General features: G+C 38.8%; 1 protein-coding gene across 1 annotated transcript in view; it reads left to right on the forward strand.

Moving 5' to 3' along the window:
- TRIM66 (tripartite motif containing 66) overlaps positions 1-17,827 on the forward strand; it is a 49,482-nt gene that overhangs the window by 31,352 nt on the left and 303 nt on the right. Inside the window, exons 11-19 of the mRNA XM_074841825.1 lie at positions 6,382-6,654; positions 6,854-7,076; positions 10,242-10,302; positions 11,014-11,188; positions 11,944-12,251; positions 13,790-13,913; positions 15,448-15,522; positions 16,749-16,901; positions 17,510-17,728. Coding sequence (XP_074697926.1) covers positions 6,382-6,654; positions 6,854-7,076; positions 10,242-10,302; positions 11,014-11,188; positions 11,944-12,251; positions 13,790-13,913; positions 15,448-15,522; positions 16,749-16,901; positions 17,510-17,728 — 1,611 coding nt within the window. The remainder of the gene's footprint in view (positions 1-6,381; positions 6,655-6,853; positions 7,077-10,241; positions 10,303-11,013; positions 11,189-11,943; positions 12,252-13,789; positions 13,914-15,447; positions 15,523-16,748; positions 16,902-17,509; positions 17,729-17,827) is intronic.

Consider the following 17,827-nt stretch of genomic DNA (forward strand, 5'->3'; position numbering starts at 1 on the left):
CTAGCTGGTGTTGATCAGAAATATTGGCATCAAGGCTACTGCTGTCTTAAGTTCAGAGTAATTCCTGTCTGTGCCCACATGCTCTGTATGCATGTATATAGTATAGTGTTGAAACATGTAACTTCAGTTATGTGTGGGCTTTTTTTTATTTCACTGTTTTTAGAATGGTGATATTTTTTCAGCCTTTCTGTCTTCCTGTGTATTGCTCTAACTAGTCTTTCTCTGTGAATTGTATTTTTTGTGCGGAATACATGTTTCTATACTTAGAAGATTGTTTGATATAAGTCAAGGACTGCACTTAGCATAATTTTGGCTTGATTAACACCTTTTAAGAATGCAACACTAGAAATGGAAGTTTTCTGTCTGTGTGCAAAATGGATATAATTTTCTCTTCACTCTCCCCTGTCAGTATACTTCACTTATATAACCAGGACCTCCGTTTTGGATTGTGGAGTTATTCTGTCTCCATGCCTGTCAAGTACCCAACCTCTCCAGTAAGAACGCCAGCAAGACAGAAAACGAATCTCAGAATAACCTTTGTGATACCTGCACTTTTGTTCTGGGGAATTGTGCCTAGCTCTAGCAAACAGATTTTATAGAAGCTATTGAATTGCTAAGTTGCAGTGTGAAGGAATGAGTACTCAATTAGACTAACAATTCTGTGGAAAGGGTTATCAACCTTCTGCAATGATATGGTCCTCCTGTTGTTTTTACATAGTATGGTGCTCGGTTATTAATTTGCACGCAGGACTGGAGAGGTCATCTATTCTGGAGCAGAGGTGAGAATAATAAGGTATTTTTGACCTAATTGTGTTTTCAGGATTAATAAAGGACATACAATCCCTGTTTTACTTACATGTATCTGTCATTTGTGGCTGGGATGAGCAAGAGGTCTAAAGGTCGTACCTAGCATTTGAAGAAATGTCATAATTACTGTAGATCTGTATCACAGATTTGTAGTTTGAGCCTCAGGTCCTGATGCAACAGATATTGGTGGTGTTGCAGGGCCAGCTGGACATCTCTCCTCCTCAGACTCCTTAAGTGCACCTCTTTCTCTAGTTAGGAGCAGGGGCTTTACTTCTGAGAGGGAGGATTCCTTGTCTTCTCCAGCTGTTGAGTTGGGTCCAGGGCAGTGAACACTCTGTACCATCCCCACTCATCCTAAAAACCTAACTGGCTTGGGCACTTGTGCTTCTGCCTTCTGGGACCCTGATCAGTTGTGAGGAGATTGGACGTTTGTCAAACTCAGGTTTGGTTATGTTCCTTAACCTTTGAGGGTTTCTCCCATTAAGCTATTATTTCATCTTCTTTTCACCTTCACCACCTTCATAATAACTATATTTTACAGATCTATATGAATTTCCTCTCAAACATTTCTTTTTGAAGCTGAAAAGTGATTGCTGGTCTCTCTAGTGTCTCTTTTTTTTTTTTTTTTTCCTCTCCACGGAAGACATTCTATATTTTAGTCCTTTATATCTTTGGCCATTTTCCCTATATTTTTTGGTTTTGATAAATACTTTTTGAGACAGGGTGACCAGAAATAATAATCAAGGTTCAAACACAGTGCTATAATTCTGATTTTTGTGTTGTTTTTTTGATTCATAGTAAGTCCCAGCTTCTTAGTTCAGGAACTCTGTTTGTCTCAAGCTCCATAAAGTACCTGAAACAGAGAAATCCTATAAAATATTCCATGCCATCCAAGGAGCACTCTGAGAGAGGCTTCTGTTTTATTCCAGTTATATGCAATAGTGGCATTTCATGCAAGACTAACATAGCGACAGTTCATGGTGGAACCTCTCAGTCTCTCCTGGGGCTTGATGCTTGTGAACTTCTAGGCTCTGACATGCCGATGCTGCTGTTACAGGATTATCAGAGAGAACAGTTGATCTCAGTCTGTTGTAGGTAGCATTCTTGGGTATTTTGCCCCAACACATCTCTCCTAAACTTTATTAATGACAACTCTTCCATCTCAATGGCAAGTGCTTAACTAGTGGTTTGGGTTTTTTTCTCTAAAAGCATGTGAAATTTGTGGGAGAAGAGTTGAGGGGCACAGCACAAGTTTTATTTTTCTTAGTATTGTACTGAGCATGTTGTGATTATTTAGTGACTGACAGTAATAATAATTTAATACCCAACCCTAGGACTTTGAATTTGATCTTGGGACCGGGGTGGGTTTGTTGTTGCTGATTTTTTTCTAATTACTGTTAATTTTAAGGGGATTAGAGGTGAAGGAAATAATAACAACAGCCTGGAATTTAGGGTCCTGCAAATTCCTAAAGTATCAGATTATTTTTTGACTTTAAAGACTTGAGCTGCTTACAGCACAAATGTGTTCATGCTTCATGCAATTAGGTGCATTTCCCAGAATGTTAATTTAACAAAACCTTTTCCTTTGACCTGGAAAAAAGGATAAATAAAACATGATGCTGCTTGCTCCATACAATCTCTTCCTCCTTCCGCTTTAAGCCAGCTCCTGTTTATTCAGACAAAATGTTAAGGAAGATTTGGATTCTTTTTCTCATGAATACAAAAAAGAAATCCTTTGGATTCTATTCTGAAATTGGGAAATATGAATAGGAAGCATGTGTAGACAGCATTATCGGTGCTGCTGTGCGTGGTGAGTTAAACAACTGGATTGGAGTAGTACATTTGTTTAACCTCCTAGCATAATGAGCTGCCAGGGGGATTGCTCCACTTAATAGCAGCCGTTCATTACTCTGCAACCATTTGCAGCGTGTTATTTCTCTTATAGCAAAGAGAATTGGCAGTTCCTAGTTTTAGCTTTCTTTATCTGTGACACTTAATGTCAACAGCCTTGAGACTTTGCCAAAACAATCCTAACAAATCCTAATCCCAGTGTTTCAAGGTAAGTATTTGCTTCTCAGAATTCTTCTGTATTAGTGCTGCATGTTTACACTGGACCTTTTTAAATGCAACAGTGATCAAAGAAATATTTGAACTAAACAGTATGTTTATTTTTTGTTCTCTGAAGGCACTTTGCATGTTCTTTCTTCTTACCTTTCACTACCATAGCTATGAAATTTGTGGTAAAAGGCATTTTGGGGTGGTGATGCTGCTGCCATTATATTATAAGGACCATCAGACCACAATTAATTATGAGGCAATGAGAATTCCAATTATAATGACACAGATGTAGTTTGATATGCCAGGCTGTACATTAAAATGTCAAAAGTTTCAAAATTAACCTACAGCTGAAGCCACCCTCTACCCAAGAGCATAATTAATGCTTGTTGTTGTTCAAAGGGTGCAATGTAAAAGCAATAGAGCTTTTATAAAACAGAGATCAATTCTTTAAAGGCATCCCATTTGCAAAAACTAGCAGAACTGTCAAGGGATAAGAGAAATTTTTGCTAATGGCAAAAGAAATGATTATTTTAGGGAGTGAATTAATAGGCTATTAATGAGCCTTGTTCCCAGTGCATTGTTCACTTCACACTTGACAGCAGCTCCAATGGATCAGAATGGAATGTGTCTGTTCTTAACTGTGAGTTTTAATATTTTGCACTGAAAGATCATAATGTTGCTTCATCATTAAAATAACCACAAAATTAACTTTTGCCCCAAGGGAAAGACAGATGGCAGTTTGATGGCCTCATTATTCCTTTTTCTTTTTAACAAGAGTAAGGTTTTATATTGGCTTATATAATCTAAAAAGATCTCTGAAGAAACTGATGCTAGCTAGAAGAGTAAAAAAGATATAGCCATACAATGCAACTGAATTTCACCTTTCTAAAAATTTTAGTTATAGCAAAGTCGTATGCATGTGCCTATTTTTTTTTTTTTTTTTTTTTCCCTGCATTAGGAATCGTCCCAGCGGCTCCTCCCAGTAAGTAAACTTGTCTCACTGAAGCCAGGAGTAATCCTACCATGGTCTTAGTAGGGCTAACATTTCACCTGCAGTATATACAGTTACACACAGATGGGTCTTCACCAGGTCAGGTCTCAATACGTAATAGATGATGGCACGCTCTTGGAACATAAGTAAGGGAAGATGCGTGTAGTGATTAGAAGAGAATAGCCACAAGGTCTCCAGTTAAGTTGCTGTGCAGCTTTGGGTGGTGTGCCCACCACGTGTGTGCCTCAGCATGCCCATTTCCAGTGGAGCACGGCATTAGATAGTTCCTATTGACTTGGACAGGAATTTGTGGATGCTTCGTGCTTTTGAGAATCTAACTAATTCTTTAAGTACCTCACAGGGACTTAATTAATGCTCACAGTGGACTTTGAAATAAAGGGAAAAGGCAAGGCTGATTACAGTTCATCTGCTCAGTTCAAGCACTAATTCTGCTTCTTTGTTTTATTTTCTATAAGTGATATGAGAACAATTCACATGTTTATTTTGTCATCTGAAAAAGGTTTGTGATAAAAAGAGTGATGGAATGAAAAGTAAAATGTGTACTCGATAGGCCACAATTGTCACTGCATGTGCAGGAACCTGTTACAAGCAAATTATGACAGCAAATGAACATTTTTTGATCTTTGGGGACGTCTTTAGGATGTGTGACCATGAAAGCTGGATTCCTTTCTGACCTACATATATTCCTTTGGTTTGAAACCTGAGCATTCTTAGGAATGCTCTATCAGAGTATATGGAAAATTGTGCCTCCACCAATGCATTTCCTCATTTGCTGTGTTCTAGTTTTCAGCTCAAATGTAAGGTAGGAAGAAGGTGTTTGACTAGTTCCAGCTGGTTCCAAGAAGTTGTTATAGCTCAGACTGCTTCAATTCAGGGACACTCTGCCTCAAGAGGAGGAAAATACCCTGGCTGCAGAGACCAGGGTCTCTGGGGTGCCTTCTACATGAAAGTACTGTTTAAAAAGACTTACTAGAGCACTGTGTGGTAGAATGGCACAAACCTTCCCTAGCACTGCAGGAGAACTGACCTCTTTCTGTCCCAAATGCAGCCTATTTTGTCTCATTGAATATGAGTGGTCACTGCTGAGGGAAAGCTCCTACTGTAGTGTCTATTGCAAACTGAGGAAAAGGAAATTAAAACATCCTTAGGTGGAAATTAGTCTGTGGGCAGAGTGTTCTCTTAGCACACAGGTGATATGCATTGCAAGCAGAGGAATTAAAGACTGACTTCTTTGGCATTATGTAGGATTTACACAGGCACAACTGACAACTCAATCTAGTCGACTGTCTTTACGACTGTTGGATTAAGATGGACAAAGGTATCAAAATCCAAAATGGAGTAACAGTTGAGAAAAATACTAATTAAATCTAGAAAATGGGTCCTGTCTCAGATTCACTTCTAATTCACAGGCCCCTAGCAGAAAAATAAGTACAACAATGAAATTAAACTCTAATTCAGATGCAATCAACACATTTCTTTTGTCTTGATTTATATTACAATGATTGATACTGTATTGTAGACAAATGAAAAGGATTTATTCAGTCAGTTATCAAGGGTGAAACAGCAATGAACTATAATGAAATAAATGGAAAATTACATATTCAAATGACACTGATCTGCATGCTGCTTAAGACTGCTTATATTTGCTTCATATGGATGCTGGAAGAGTCCTGATTTCAGTACACGTTCCCGGATGTAAGGCAGCTTAAGGAAGTCACCTAGACAGGTGGATTTGCTTTGTTTTGCATGACAGTATTTCTGTGGTTTTGACAGTGACAAATCACGAGACAGTAGAAAATGCATGTTGCTAAAAGTATTCAGAGACTTTGGTAAATATTCCCCTTCTTTGGAAACTAGACATGTACATCCTTTCCTCAGTACATGTAGGATGTTTCTGGATTTACACTATAATATTTAAAGGGCAGGTGCCTTAGGTTTTAATGGGGCAGACTCACTAACTAGCATAAAGTTTTCAGCATCATTAACAGTATCAATAGTTTCATCCACTTGTGTCAGATCTGAATCTTATTTCTTCTAAATCTTCTTTCTGAATAGTGATCTGATGATTTTTGAATAAAATAATAAAATTTCTGATCTGAATCTTATTTTGTCTGGAATAACTTAATGGAAGCTAATAGGGTTTATATCAAGGATTGATTTAGTACAATATTCTACATGCTTAGATTTTCCATTCATTGTAGGGAGTTAAAAATCAGGATCCCTTGGACTGGTTGAAGGAAGACATGTTTTGTAAATCACAGAGGAGTAACCTAGGTGTCTCCTTTTCCAGTTTTCAGTTTTAATGGTGGAAACTCTAAAGCTTTTGGAAATGGTGTAAGATTACAATAGATACTTTCAAGGCCTCATGACACAACTGGTTGATTATGTATAGCTGAAACAGTGTCTCATCCATTATAGAAAGAACAGTAGCATTTTGCTGATGAAAAGCTTATTAACGTATTGTGTTTTGGTTTTTGTTTTTTTTTTTTTTTTTTTTTTCCCAGCGTTCAGCATCCTTAAGCATTGTGGGCTTTTCGAACAGTTTAGAAATGGAATTACCTTCAACAAGGTTATCTAGCTTGGCTGAGCCACAGATGCAAGGTGCAGCTGCTGTAACACTTGTCCCATCCCAGAACGCCCTTTGTGACTGTGATGCTCCGCCAGAGTCGGTGCCCAGCTACAGCTTGGCGTTGGGCAGAGCACCAAGTGACCTGAGTCCTGGGGCTGCCGCTGGCCTCGCACCAGGAGATGCCCTCCAGGGCAGCACTAACTGCAAGGTAGGAATTGCGCAAACTCCTCTACTGAAAGGGAATTCACTTTCATTGACAGCACATGTTATTGTTAGTCAGTCAGTCAAAGGCAGCTATTTCAGAAAGCTTTCCTTATTTGGTCTTTGAAGACTGATTACAAATTATTTTCTTAAGATGGAAAGAAAGAAAACTACTAATAAAATTTGATTTTTTTTTTTCTTTGAAGCTGGAAAAAGAAGACTTCAGTACTGTAGATCATCCTCTAGAAAACAGCTTGGCTAGTGCTGGGCAAGATGTATTTAATGAATTAACTCTTTCTATGCAAAAAGTGCTGGAAGAACCTATTAATCTTTCAATCAAAAAATCTCAACATTGCACTTCTGAACTGCTCAGCAACACTTCTTTCCTGCCCATGAATGCCAGAATGACACAACTTAGAAGCAAAGAAGGTACCAGGCTTTTCATTATTTCATTTAGGTTTTTGGTCTGTCTTTCTTAGGACTGTGCATTGCAAGCATTGCAAAGCAGTGTGCTCGTTAATGTACTTACATATAAATGTGTATTTGCAGCAAGCTTCAAATATTATCAGAGTACTTAATCCAATGGAAAAGCATGTTTGATCTCATTTGTGGAGGAAAAACATGGAAATGATATGCCTTGAAATTTTAACATCCTTCATCTATGAACCAGAAATGAGTATGTCTGTGTGAAGTACCTGGAGTATTAGTTCTCTTAGAAGCACTCCTGTTAATGAGACCTGCAGTTATGACTATTGAAGAGCTGGTTTGAAGAGTCCAAATTAATTAAAACCCTCCCTACTTCCAAAATGTAATGTGCCTTCACATCAGTAGCATAGCAAATTTTTGTTAGGTTAATATATTGCACAGTATGTGCATTTGCTTGGCTCTGTCTACTGTGGAACATTCCCTTCAGCCAAGGCCTATTTCTTCAGCCTTGATGGAGAATTAGACCTTACTTAACTCTTTTCATGGGCAAATTGCCAGCATCCTTGTGCTACAGTGTAAAGCCTCATTCCTGCAAACACTAAAAGTCAATGGGACTATTCATGCAAGCAAGGGATTGCAGGATCAAGCTGTTATCCTGTGACTTATGCCAGTATTTGGCTGCTTTTCTCTGTAAAAGATGAATTAATATTTCCATCTCTATGCTGTATTTTTATTCAGAGAATTCTAATTAGTACAAAGGAGGCCTAGCTCAGTGAGCCAAGGAGATGGATTTGTCTTCTCTTACGTGTACTATGCCAAATTGTGACAATTATGCCACAATCATTTCTGTGAGTTGTAAGAATCAGGTGCACCCCTAAAAAGCTGTGCCTCAGTCAGTCTTAAGTGTCTCTGAGAGGAGCAGCTTTGTAGTATCTGGTTTGGGCCATGTGACACTAGACACAGAAAGCAGCCCCGACGTATAGAATCTCACTATCTATAACAGATGTTACAGATTTGCTCTGTGCAAAGGGCAGGTCCTGTTGTGCAAGAGGATGGAAAGACAGGAGCATTGAATTCAGTTTTCACAAGGAAGGATCAGAAGGGAGCAATTCCCATCCTGCTCTCACTGTTTAAAGGTGTGCAGTGAGGGGACACCTGAGGAGATACAGTCACCAGGGGACACCTGAGGTGATACAGTCACCATGTGCAATGTGCACCAGTGACAGGGATTAACTGTTGCAAAGGCACGTTATCTTAGTTAGCGGCTCTCAGTAGGACTTGATGGCTTCAGCAGTGATGTGCTGCCAAACCACACTGCTTCTGGTGTATATCTCCAATGACTCATCCTTTTCTAATATCAAATCTAAACATTTCAGCTTAATTTACAACAAAATACTTCTTATCCTAGCCTCAAGGGATGTGGTAAAAATTGTACATAATTTCATCATTTTCCCTCTTACAGCCACTTTTCTTCTTATCATGGCTTGCATAAACCCCCTCCGCTTCTCTTCCCTAGACTAAACAAATCTGATGGTTTCAGTCTCTCCTCATGGCTCAGGGTTGTGCTTTTTAAAACCACTTCATTCCGGCTGCACTATTCTGGGTGCTCCGCAGTGAAGGACCGCTGCCCACAGCTGTGGCTGAGGCCTCTGGGGTGCCATGCAGAGCCAGGGTATCAACTTCTTGTGTTTTACATTCCTCACTGCTGGTAATACACTGCAGGATGGCATTTGCCTTTTTTGTAGCAGCAGCAGCAGCATTATGTGGTCGACTTGCATGTAGTGAATGGTCCACATTAACCCTTAGTTCCTTCTACAGAACAGTTCCCTAGTCAGTTATTTTCCTTTGTTATTACATTCATCTGATCCTTCATACACATAATACTTACAGTTACCTCAGTTCAGTCTTACTGATTTAGGAGATTTTTTTCTCTGATGTATTAAGTACATTTTTTAATTGTCAACATCGCTCACAGTGTTTGCAACCCCTCTACTTTTATTTTATAGGTACTATTATTTAATGAGACAAGTTGCTGATGGAAATGCTGATTAATATTAGGAACGCAGCACTACTGGAACATCTTCTGGCTTGACTGTGCCACAAGAGCTGCTCCTTCAGCTCAGTGTGCAGTCACCCTTTAGTAATTCTGTCCAGAGCCATGACTACCACCCTTCACCTGGGAAACAATCACAAATGCATAACACTTTAGGAATGACGTAAAATGCAGCTTTCCTTGTCAGTTTTGATTGTATTGTTTCCTGTGGTTGGGAACAACAGGGTGTCTTAGAGGCACAGTGCTTTCAAGCCATGGGTTAGGTACCATTGACCTGAGCTAGATTTTCTTTAAAAAAGCATGTTTTCCTGGCGCTCACTTATCTGCGGATTGCCATGATACATGGTTTGTTTTCCTGTTAGTATTGTCTATGTCAGACTAATTCCTAACAAAAGGAGGAGTTACTATGAAATTTGTCGGTGGACTGGTATTTACAAGGGCATCCACTGGGGCATTCATCTCTACCCCATCCCATCTCTCCAAAGTTGTTTTATTACTTTTGTGTCTAGTATCAGTCAAGAGCTACAGTTACTTGTGTGCTTATACAATGATAGTTTTGAATTCATATTTTTATATGTTACATATGTTGGAGGAGAGAAAGGAATCATACCGTGTAGCTTTCATCCCTCAGTGGCAGATTTCCTTTCTGTTTTCAAGTAACTAGAATTGTCCAGAAGCTTCTTAGCGTGGAGCAGGAGACTGCAGAGACTTCATGAGCCTCAGGGGTTCAGGCCTCAATAGGTCTGTTTTTCTCAAGTGAAGGCTGTATAGCAAAGGGATTACTTATGTTGTTCCATGTATATAGATGAATATGGCATGGCTGTGTACATATATAATTCCCTGGGAATGTAACCATTCTGACAAAATATTTTGGAAAGGCTCCTCATATTCAGGACAGAAGCTGTGGTTGAAAGCAAAGAAAAAGACAAAGACTGTATCCCAGAATAGAAAATAGCATACACATTTTCTATACATATAGATGAAATGATTCCATAATTCACTTATGCTATCATATTAAACACCAGTCAGAAGTACATGAATATTGAAGTACTTTCTACCCTAATCTGACTCTGATATTATAAATATTTTATTCATTTTCTTATCTTCTGTTCCAGATTCCAATAACTGTGAAAAGGAACATTTTGAAATGGATATGAAAAGCAATCAGAATGTCAGGTAACAGAGTCTTTTTTTATACAAAAGCACTGGCCATGAAATTTTATGCATGTATTTAGAAAATTTGTCATACTTAATGGTAATGGAGAACTTAAAAAGAATGTAAGATTCTTTAAAGATAATAATTCTGTAAGTTGTAAAGTATTCTCTTAAACTGGAAAACAATTTAAAACAAGTGGTGAGTTCATGTATTTTTGTTATTCTATGTAATTTTCCAGAATGATTAAAAAATGGCAAACTTATTTCACTTGATTAGAAACTGTTTAGTCCCAATTAAACCTAAAAAATGTAAGGGGAACAGGATTAACATTATCTCAAAAAATTAATAAAATTTTGATTTCAGCTTCTGCTGTGATAATATTTTAAAGTAAAGTTGATGATGTGCTGTGTTCCTGCTTGAAGCCAGCTACACTGAAAAGTATCAAGCACAACTTAAATTGGAATAATTAAAACAAAAATATACAGAGCTGGGCAAAGTTTTAGCACAGAAGTTAGTAATGCATTTACACGTATGATTAAAGTGGTTGCATTCACATTTCTTAAAGAAGCAGCCTGTGAAAAAAATCCAGATTTTCAATGTTTAGCCATTAGAGTCACAGTTACAAAGGAAAAGAAGCACAAACAACAGTGCGTGAAAAATGTTGAAACTGAGTAGGGATGAGAATTTTGTGGAGTATGACTGAATTTAACCATGTCTTATTTTGGTTGTAGAGCTGGCCCTAAGGAGCAGAAGATCCCCTATGTGCGACTGGAACGTCTGAAAATATGTACATCAGAAGTGGGGGAGCTCCCGGTGTTTAAGCTCCAGCCACAGGACAATGAGCAGGAGGGCAATTTCCTCCTGATAATTGAATGTGGGACCCAGTCTTCAAGTATGTCTATAAAGGTGAGTGGAATTTCCTTGAGGCTTTTTCTCCTTTATCCCACTGACTTGTACGCAGAGTTTCTGGAAGTTATTATACGCTGAACAGGTCTGTTGATTCATTTCACCCTTGGACACTTCTGAGATCGGTCGAGGTAACAGAGAATGCAGCTTTTAGTTTGCTATGTAGCTCCCTGATACTTCCCTTTCTGAGAAGTCTGTCTCTAGGACTGGATAGCTGTAGTGTTTTTGTGTTCTAGCAAACAACCTGGCTTATCTGTCTAGTTACAACTATAGGATAAATAGCTTAAAACTGACCCGAATGCATATTTGAGTGATAGGAACCGATTCCAGAAATCACAGTGTAATAGATTTTCAAAATCTTTATTTTCTGTTGCTTCGTTGGAGTCTTGAGCTTCTTTCCTCAGAAGGAACTGGGAATTTCTGATGGGAATAAAAAAACTATACTCCTTTTTTTTTTTTGAGCTGTTTAATGTAAAATTTGCAAATAATATTGTAAAGTATCTTATTTCTATCATCTGTGATATGAAGTCTGTACAGCTCTCTCAGTGCTATTGCATTGTGATATGTGGTGGGAATGACTTGACCAAGGTGATCTGGCCAGCCCATGGCAGACGTCGAGCCAAGCGTGGGCCTGCTGAACCCCAGTGCCCTCTTCAGTAGAGTTCACTGCAGAGAAACCATTTTGTCTGCAGATAACCACTGCTGTCACATGCTTATAGGATGATTGTGTGATCCCAAATTTTTCTTCCTTTAAGATAAATAAAGTTAGACCACCTGAAGGAGTGAAATCCAAAGAGGAGAACTCAGAGGACAGAAAATTTCTCATATCCCAGGCTGCAGGACAGACACATTCTCCTCCTGTAGATCCTCCGTCTGTTGATCAGAAGCTCAGCAATGGCATCTCCATCATGAAAAAATCTCCAGTTACTCAGGAAGTCAATCCAATTGAAAATGAGGATTTCTGTGCTGTGTGTCTTAATGGAGGAGAACTGTTGTGCTGTGATCACTGCCCCAAGGTCTTCCATCTCTCCTGCCATGTTCCAGCCCTGCTCAGCTTTCCAGTGTGAGTGTGTATGACATTTCACTAATGTGCTCTGTTTCTGCTCACTGCCTTGGGGCAGAATATATTCTCAGGGATGTATGTGTCAACCTTAAACAAGGGCAAGATCACATCTCTTACTTGTCTTTTTTGTTACTTTTCTTGCAAAGGGAAGAATTGTCTTACACACTAGGAACTTGATGAATTATTAGCAAGAACTGTTTCCAGCTATGTATGCCCTTTCTGCAGTTAGCCGGCCAGTACAACAAAGGAGGTGGCAGACCTGAGCTCTGAAAACATTCTTATCACTTACTAGAGAAGAATAAAATCCTAACATCATGTAACATCTGTGGTGTAGATGTCAACTCTTCTCTGCCAAAACAGTGACTAGTGCAAGGAAAGGGCAATCAGTGAGTTCCTATTCAGTTTTCTAGCCAGTTTTATGGGAAATTTAGGATTGTTTGGGCTTTTGTGGAAATGTCTAGGATATTGATTTCCTTAAGACACAGATTCCCTAGCAACTTGTCACAGATGAATTATATGGGACAAAGAGCCAGAATTAGGTACACGTCGACATACCAAACTTTAAATTGAGGTGGAATAATATGTATTACTGATGGTGTATAATTCTGAATTCTGTTACAAATCATTACCAGGTGGGACCAGAGGCTACTTCATTTGTGCCAAGCCCAAATAACTGTCTCAGCTGAGAAAATATGTTGTGAGATATTAGTTTGGAGATTTTGCTTTGTTCTTTCTGTTCAAAAAGCAGGAATTTCCATCTCCTGGGGTTTTCACTCTTTTCTCTAACAGCTAAGTCATTAAACTTCTAGTTTCAAAACAATGTGAAAATCAAGTTTTGGTTTTAAAATAAACTTCCTTGGCAAAATTAAATTCTAATGAAGTGAATTAATTCCTTTAACTAAAGTTCTGTATTCATAGTTCTTTCATATACCTTCCTCGATGGCTATTCACACCCTGATGTTGCAGAAGTTGCATCACTGCCTTCATGAAATTCTTAAAGAAGTTTCTGAAAGTGCATCTACTAGGAAGGGCACTTATGCACATGAAGAATTACGTCTCTCTGGTTTGGGAACCTGTGTACTAGCACACTTTATGACCGTTTCTGATAATGTTGATTTCTTAAATAAATATGTCAGTTATCATATAAATTGATAATAAATATATCAATTATCAAATGGATCTGGTTTTGTCTTATGAACCAACTGTTGGATATTTTTCCTTAATATTTTTATTTTAAAAACAGCACTTGAATCAGTGCAGCTGCACACACTGCTGGTCCATGATTTCAAACACTTACTATTTTGTCTTTTTCTCTGTGACAGAAAAAGTGCAATGAGTAGAATCTGAAAATACTAAACTTCTAATTAAATTCAAATCTCTTGAAGAACATCTAGTATGATGGATGGTTTCAGGTTGCCAGCTATTGTAATATTACTTAAGGATGAGACTTGTTTCCAAATACAGTGATTACTGAGGTTTGTTATTTGACGAGGTTGCTCACAAAATTTGACACAAGTTTTTGGTTTCTTGTTTTGCAGGGGAGAATGGGTGTGCACGCTTTGCCGTAATCCAGTGAAGCCAGAGGTAGAATATGACTGTGAAAACACACGCTACAGTCACAACTGTAATGCACAATATGGCCTTGATGACTATGACCAGAAGGTGTGAATAACTATATACTGTACTATTTAAAAAAGGACATAGGATCTCAGCATGAGGCTTTGCCTCTTCGTTGGAGATGACTGTTTTGACTCAGTTGCTACTGAATGTTTCAGAGAGTAGTAAATACAACAAAAGCATTGTTAGCATTTAGTTATATCACCCTCTTCTATCTAGACATTGCTGTTCAATTTAAAAATGAATGACATTTTATAGAAAGATGAAACAGATCTGGGATTTCTTTCTCCTTTGAACAGGGTGGTTGCACTCAGCTGCAGAGCAAGCTTTCCTGAGTCAACTTGGCCTGGCTTTTGGCCACTGAATCTTTTTCCTTTAAGACTTGGCACCTTCTCAGACATCTTAGGCCAGTTGCAATGACATTTTTGTGATGTAGACACTTTCTGACTTTCAGTTGGATTGAAATCATCATACAGTCTTCATATGTACCATTAATTCCCTTGAAGATGACATTTAGGCACTGTTAACTCATCCTAGATGAAAGCTTATCTCTTTACATCCCCATTACCAATTTCCTTTACCAAATCTCCCATGAAAAAATGCCTTTTCTTAAAGTCCACTTGGTACTCAGAAGCCACAAGTTCCAAATAAATATCCTGTGTATATTGGTGACAGCTGGACAGGGAGGCTAAGTCCACACAGCTGAGTGCAGGTGCTGAGCTGGCCCTGCACAAATGAAGCCTAGAATAAGGCACCAGTCTAGTCTGGGCACCACACATAAAGACAACAGCAATGGTTCTCAGAGCACTGGGGCCCCCTGGCAAGGCCTATGAGTATAGCCACAGCACTGCTCAAATTCATCCATGCTGTTCCCAGGCCCGAGCTACTCTGTCCTTAAAGAGCTGGACATCTTGACACTGACGCTATCCCTGTTTCTATTGCATTGGGTACATCTGGCCAGAAATAGTTGGGATCCGGGTCTTGATTAGTGAGGTTCTATTTAGAAAATGGAGTTGATTAGAAAGTCCATTGCTTGTGAGAAAACGTGGCTTATAATGTTTTTGTAGTGCATATTTTGTATCAGTGAAAAAACTGAAGGCTAGTATAAGTATTTTACAAGTTAATGATGATTAAACAGAAGTGTTTTCATACAGTACTACCAACTACATCACTTACATCCATTTGTATGAATGGATATGAACAGTGTGAAGCATTTTCCATTTAACTGTTCCCACACTGTTGCTGCTGTTCTTTTAGTCAAGATTCAAGGGATAGATCTGGAGTGCAGAAAGGAAATAGTGATAGCGATGAATTCCCAAATGTTTACAGGAAAGATACATGCATATGAAAATTTTTACATAATATTTCTTCTCTTGCATTTCTTGACTATCCTCACTTTCAAAGCTATAAAATGCTATGAGGCAAAACATCCCCCAGGTTAGAGTGAACTGTGCCATTTTACATCAGAAATGCACAGACTACATGAAAAGACCTCTTGTTGTTAGTATTATGATTAACTAAGGGCAAGAATGAAACTCTTTTTTTGAATTAAAATGCATTTCAAATTTGTCTTCTACAGAAGTGTGAAAAGCTGGTGCTTTCCCTGTTCTGCAGCAGTATGAGCCTCCCATTCCATGAACCTGTTAGCCCCCTGGTAAGTACTGCACATGCATGGATTAGAGGGAATCCAAAGAATACTCTGGCACACCTTGCGAGTTTCTCCTTCATCTTCTTGAAAGATATTCATTAGCTTTTTTTCTGAACAGTATTGCTTCCTAGGGAAGAGTAGGTGTTTCACTCTTGCAAGTGCTTTGAAGGTGCCAGGCTGGAGGCATGTAAATGCTGGCCAATGTTCTCAGGCCAGGTTTGGGTGCTAATTTAAGATGTTGGTAGGACACTAAAGGTATATGAGGGGTTCCAGTGATTAAGAAAGTTGACTTGCTGCATACATGATGTCACGTCCCGCCCAGACTAGGACGTGTTTTTAGGACCTGTTTTTGCAAAACGTCTCTCACACATGGAGAACTTGCACTGCCATAGGGGAGGTCTGCTTTAGAAATAACCCTGGACACCCTCTTTTCTGGTGTTTTGCACAAAGGTGGTAATATGACTGTTTTCAGGGGAAGATGTAGAGACTCCTGCTTCGTCCATGTACTCAACATTTGCAATATTAACTGGCTATTTTAAGGAAGATGTAAATTCACGCTACTGTAACAATAGAACACAATGTGAAACAAGTTAGAGGAGGAAAATAAGAGGGGAAAAAAAAAAGGTTTTATGGGAAGGAATAGTCCAAATAACAATATAAAAATCATTCCACCTAATAAAGCTTGCAATGAATTTATGGAACACATTAGCTAACAAGAAGGTTTTGACCCAGAAAGATTTAAAGAGTGGGATATCGTGGTAGCTGGTGCCCATTGAAAAAGACTTTGGTTGAACTTTAAAAAGAGTACATAGTAGCATATTTTTAGCCAATCTTGGCAGACTACTTCCCACCATATCAGCTGCCAGTATCTCAGCACGTTATTTTTATAACTGCTTGGGGGAAATGTTAGCTAATTGTCAGTGTTACATATATTACTGATTACGGTCAAATGACGACATTTATATCTGGGGATAAACTTTAGAAAGTGCAAATAGCAAAGTAGTCACTGAAGTGTTCTATTTTCAAGGTCAACCTTGCAAGCAAATATGTTTTTAATCAAACCAAAAAGCACCCAGGAAGATATGCAAATGTAGGCACCAAAAGTCTAGAGCTCTCTTACTTGATGCAAGAAATCCTCTGCAGTGACTGCTGTCCAAATTTGGATAGAAGTCATTGGAGAAGAAATGTTTTAATTAAAAAGGTTACAAACCTGCATTTTATTCTTATTGCAGGCTCGGCATTATTATCAGATCATCAAAAGGCCAATGGATTTGTCAATCATACGAAACAAGCTGCAAAAAAAGAACAAGTCCCACTATTCTTCACCGGAGGAACTTGTGACTGACGTGCGTCTCATGTTTTGGAACTGTGCAAAGTTCAATTATGTAGGTTTCTCTAATATGCATGGGTGGGGGGATACAAACCACAGAGTTGCTCTACACACACCGGTGTAACTATTGGTTCCATTGACATCAGATATGGGATTGCAATAAGCAGAAGTATTAATCAGTTTTACTCTTTGGAAATGATGTGATTTTTTTTTTTTTTTTTTTTAATGACAGAAATGGAGATATATATGGATCTGTGAACATGAGGTACAAATGGATCTAAAATTAAAGAGGAACATCTTAGTGGACAACTTTTTGGAATGATGCTGCGTTTTCTGTGAGAAGCCAGTCATAGCCAGCAAAATAGCTAGGGGAAAATTCAGGTGCATAGAAATTCCTAAGCAAGGATGACTGCTATTCTTTCTAGTTCACTGCACATCTCTTCTTCTTAGAGGTGCAGAAATGTGTTCCTTAATAGCAGCTTCTGGTTTGTACTTACTTTGTAAATACAGAGGGAATAATGGGCTGTAGAAAGTGTGTAGGAGACTAGTGGAGATGCAGCAGACAGAACCAAGGCGAGACATTAGGGTAGGGTAGTCATTTGGTTTTGATCCTTAATGATTTCTGTGGGTGGTAACACTGAATGGTTATTTATTCTCTTACAGCCAGATTCAGAGGTTGCTGAGGCTGGACGATGCCTAGATGTATTCTTTGAGGGCAGACTGAAGGAGATTTATCCAGATAGGCATTTCCCTTCAATGGAACAAGAAGACTCTGATTCTGAAGAAGTGGAGAGTCAGAATAGCAAAATGCTGCCCCAGGATTTTCAGTGGCCATCATATGGACAGGACTGCATTCAGCCTAAAAGGAGACGGCGCCATGCTGTAAGATTGCAAAAGCAAAAGCACTTGGTTGCTAAGTGGCCACCCTGCTAATTCTGTTTACAGCTACTGATGGGAAGTTTTGACAGGGCTGTGTGGGAA

The sequence above is a fragment of the Strix aluco genome, chromosome 16, assembly GCF_031877795.1.
Source record: "Strix aluco isolate bStrAlu1 chromosome 16, bStrAlu1.hap1, whole genome shotgun sequence".
NCBI classification, from domain to species: Eukaryota; Metazoa; Chordata; class Aves; order Strigiformes; family Strigidae; genus Strix; species Strix aluco.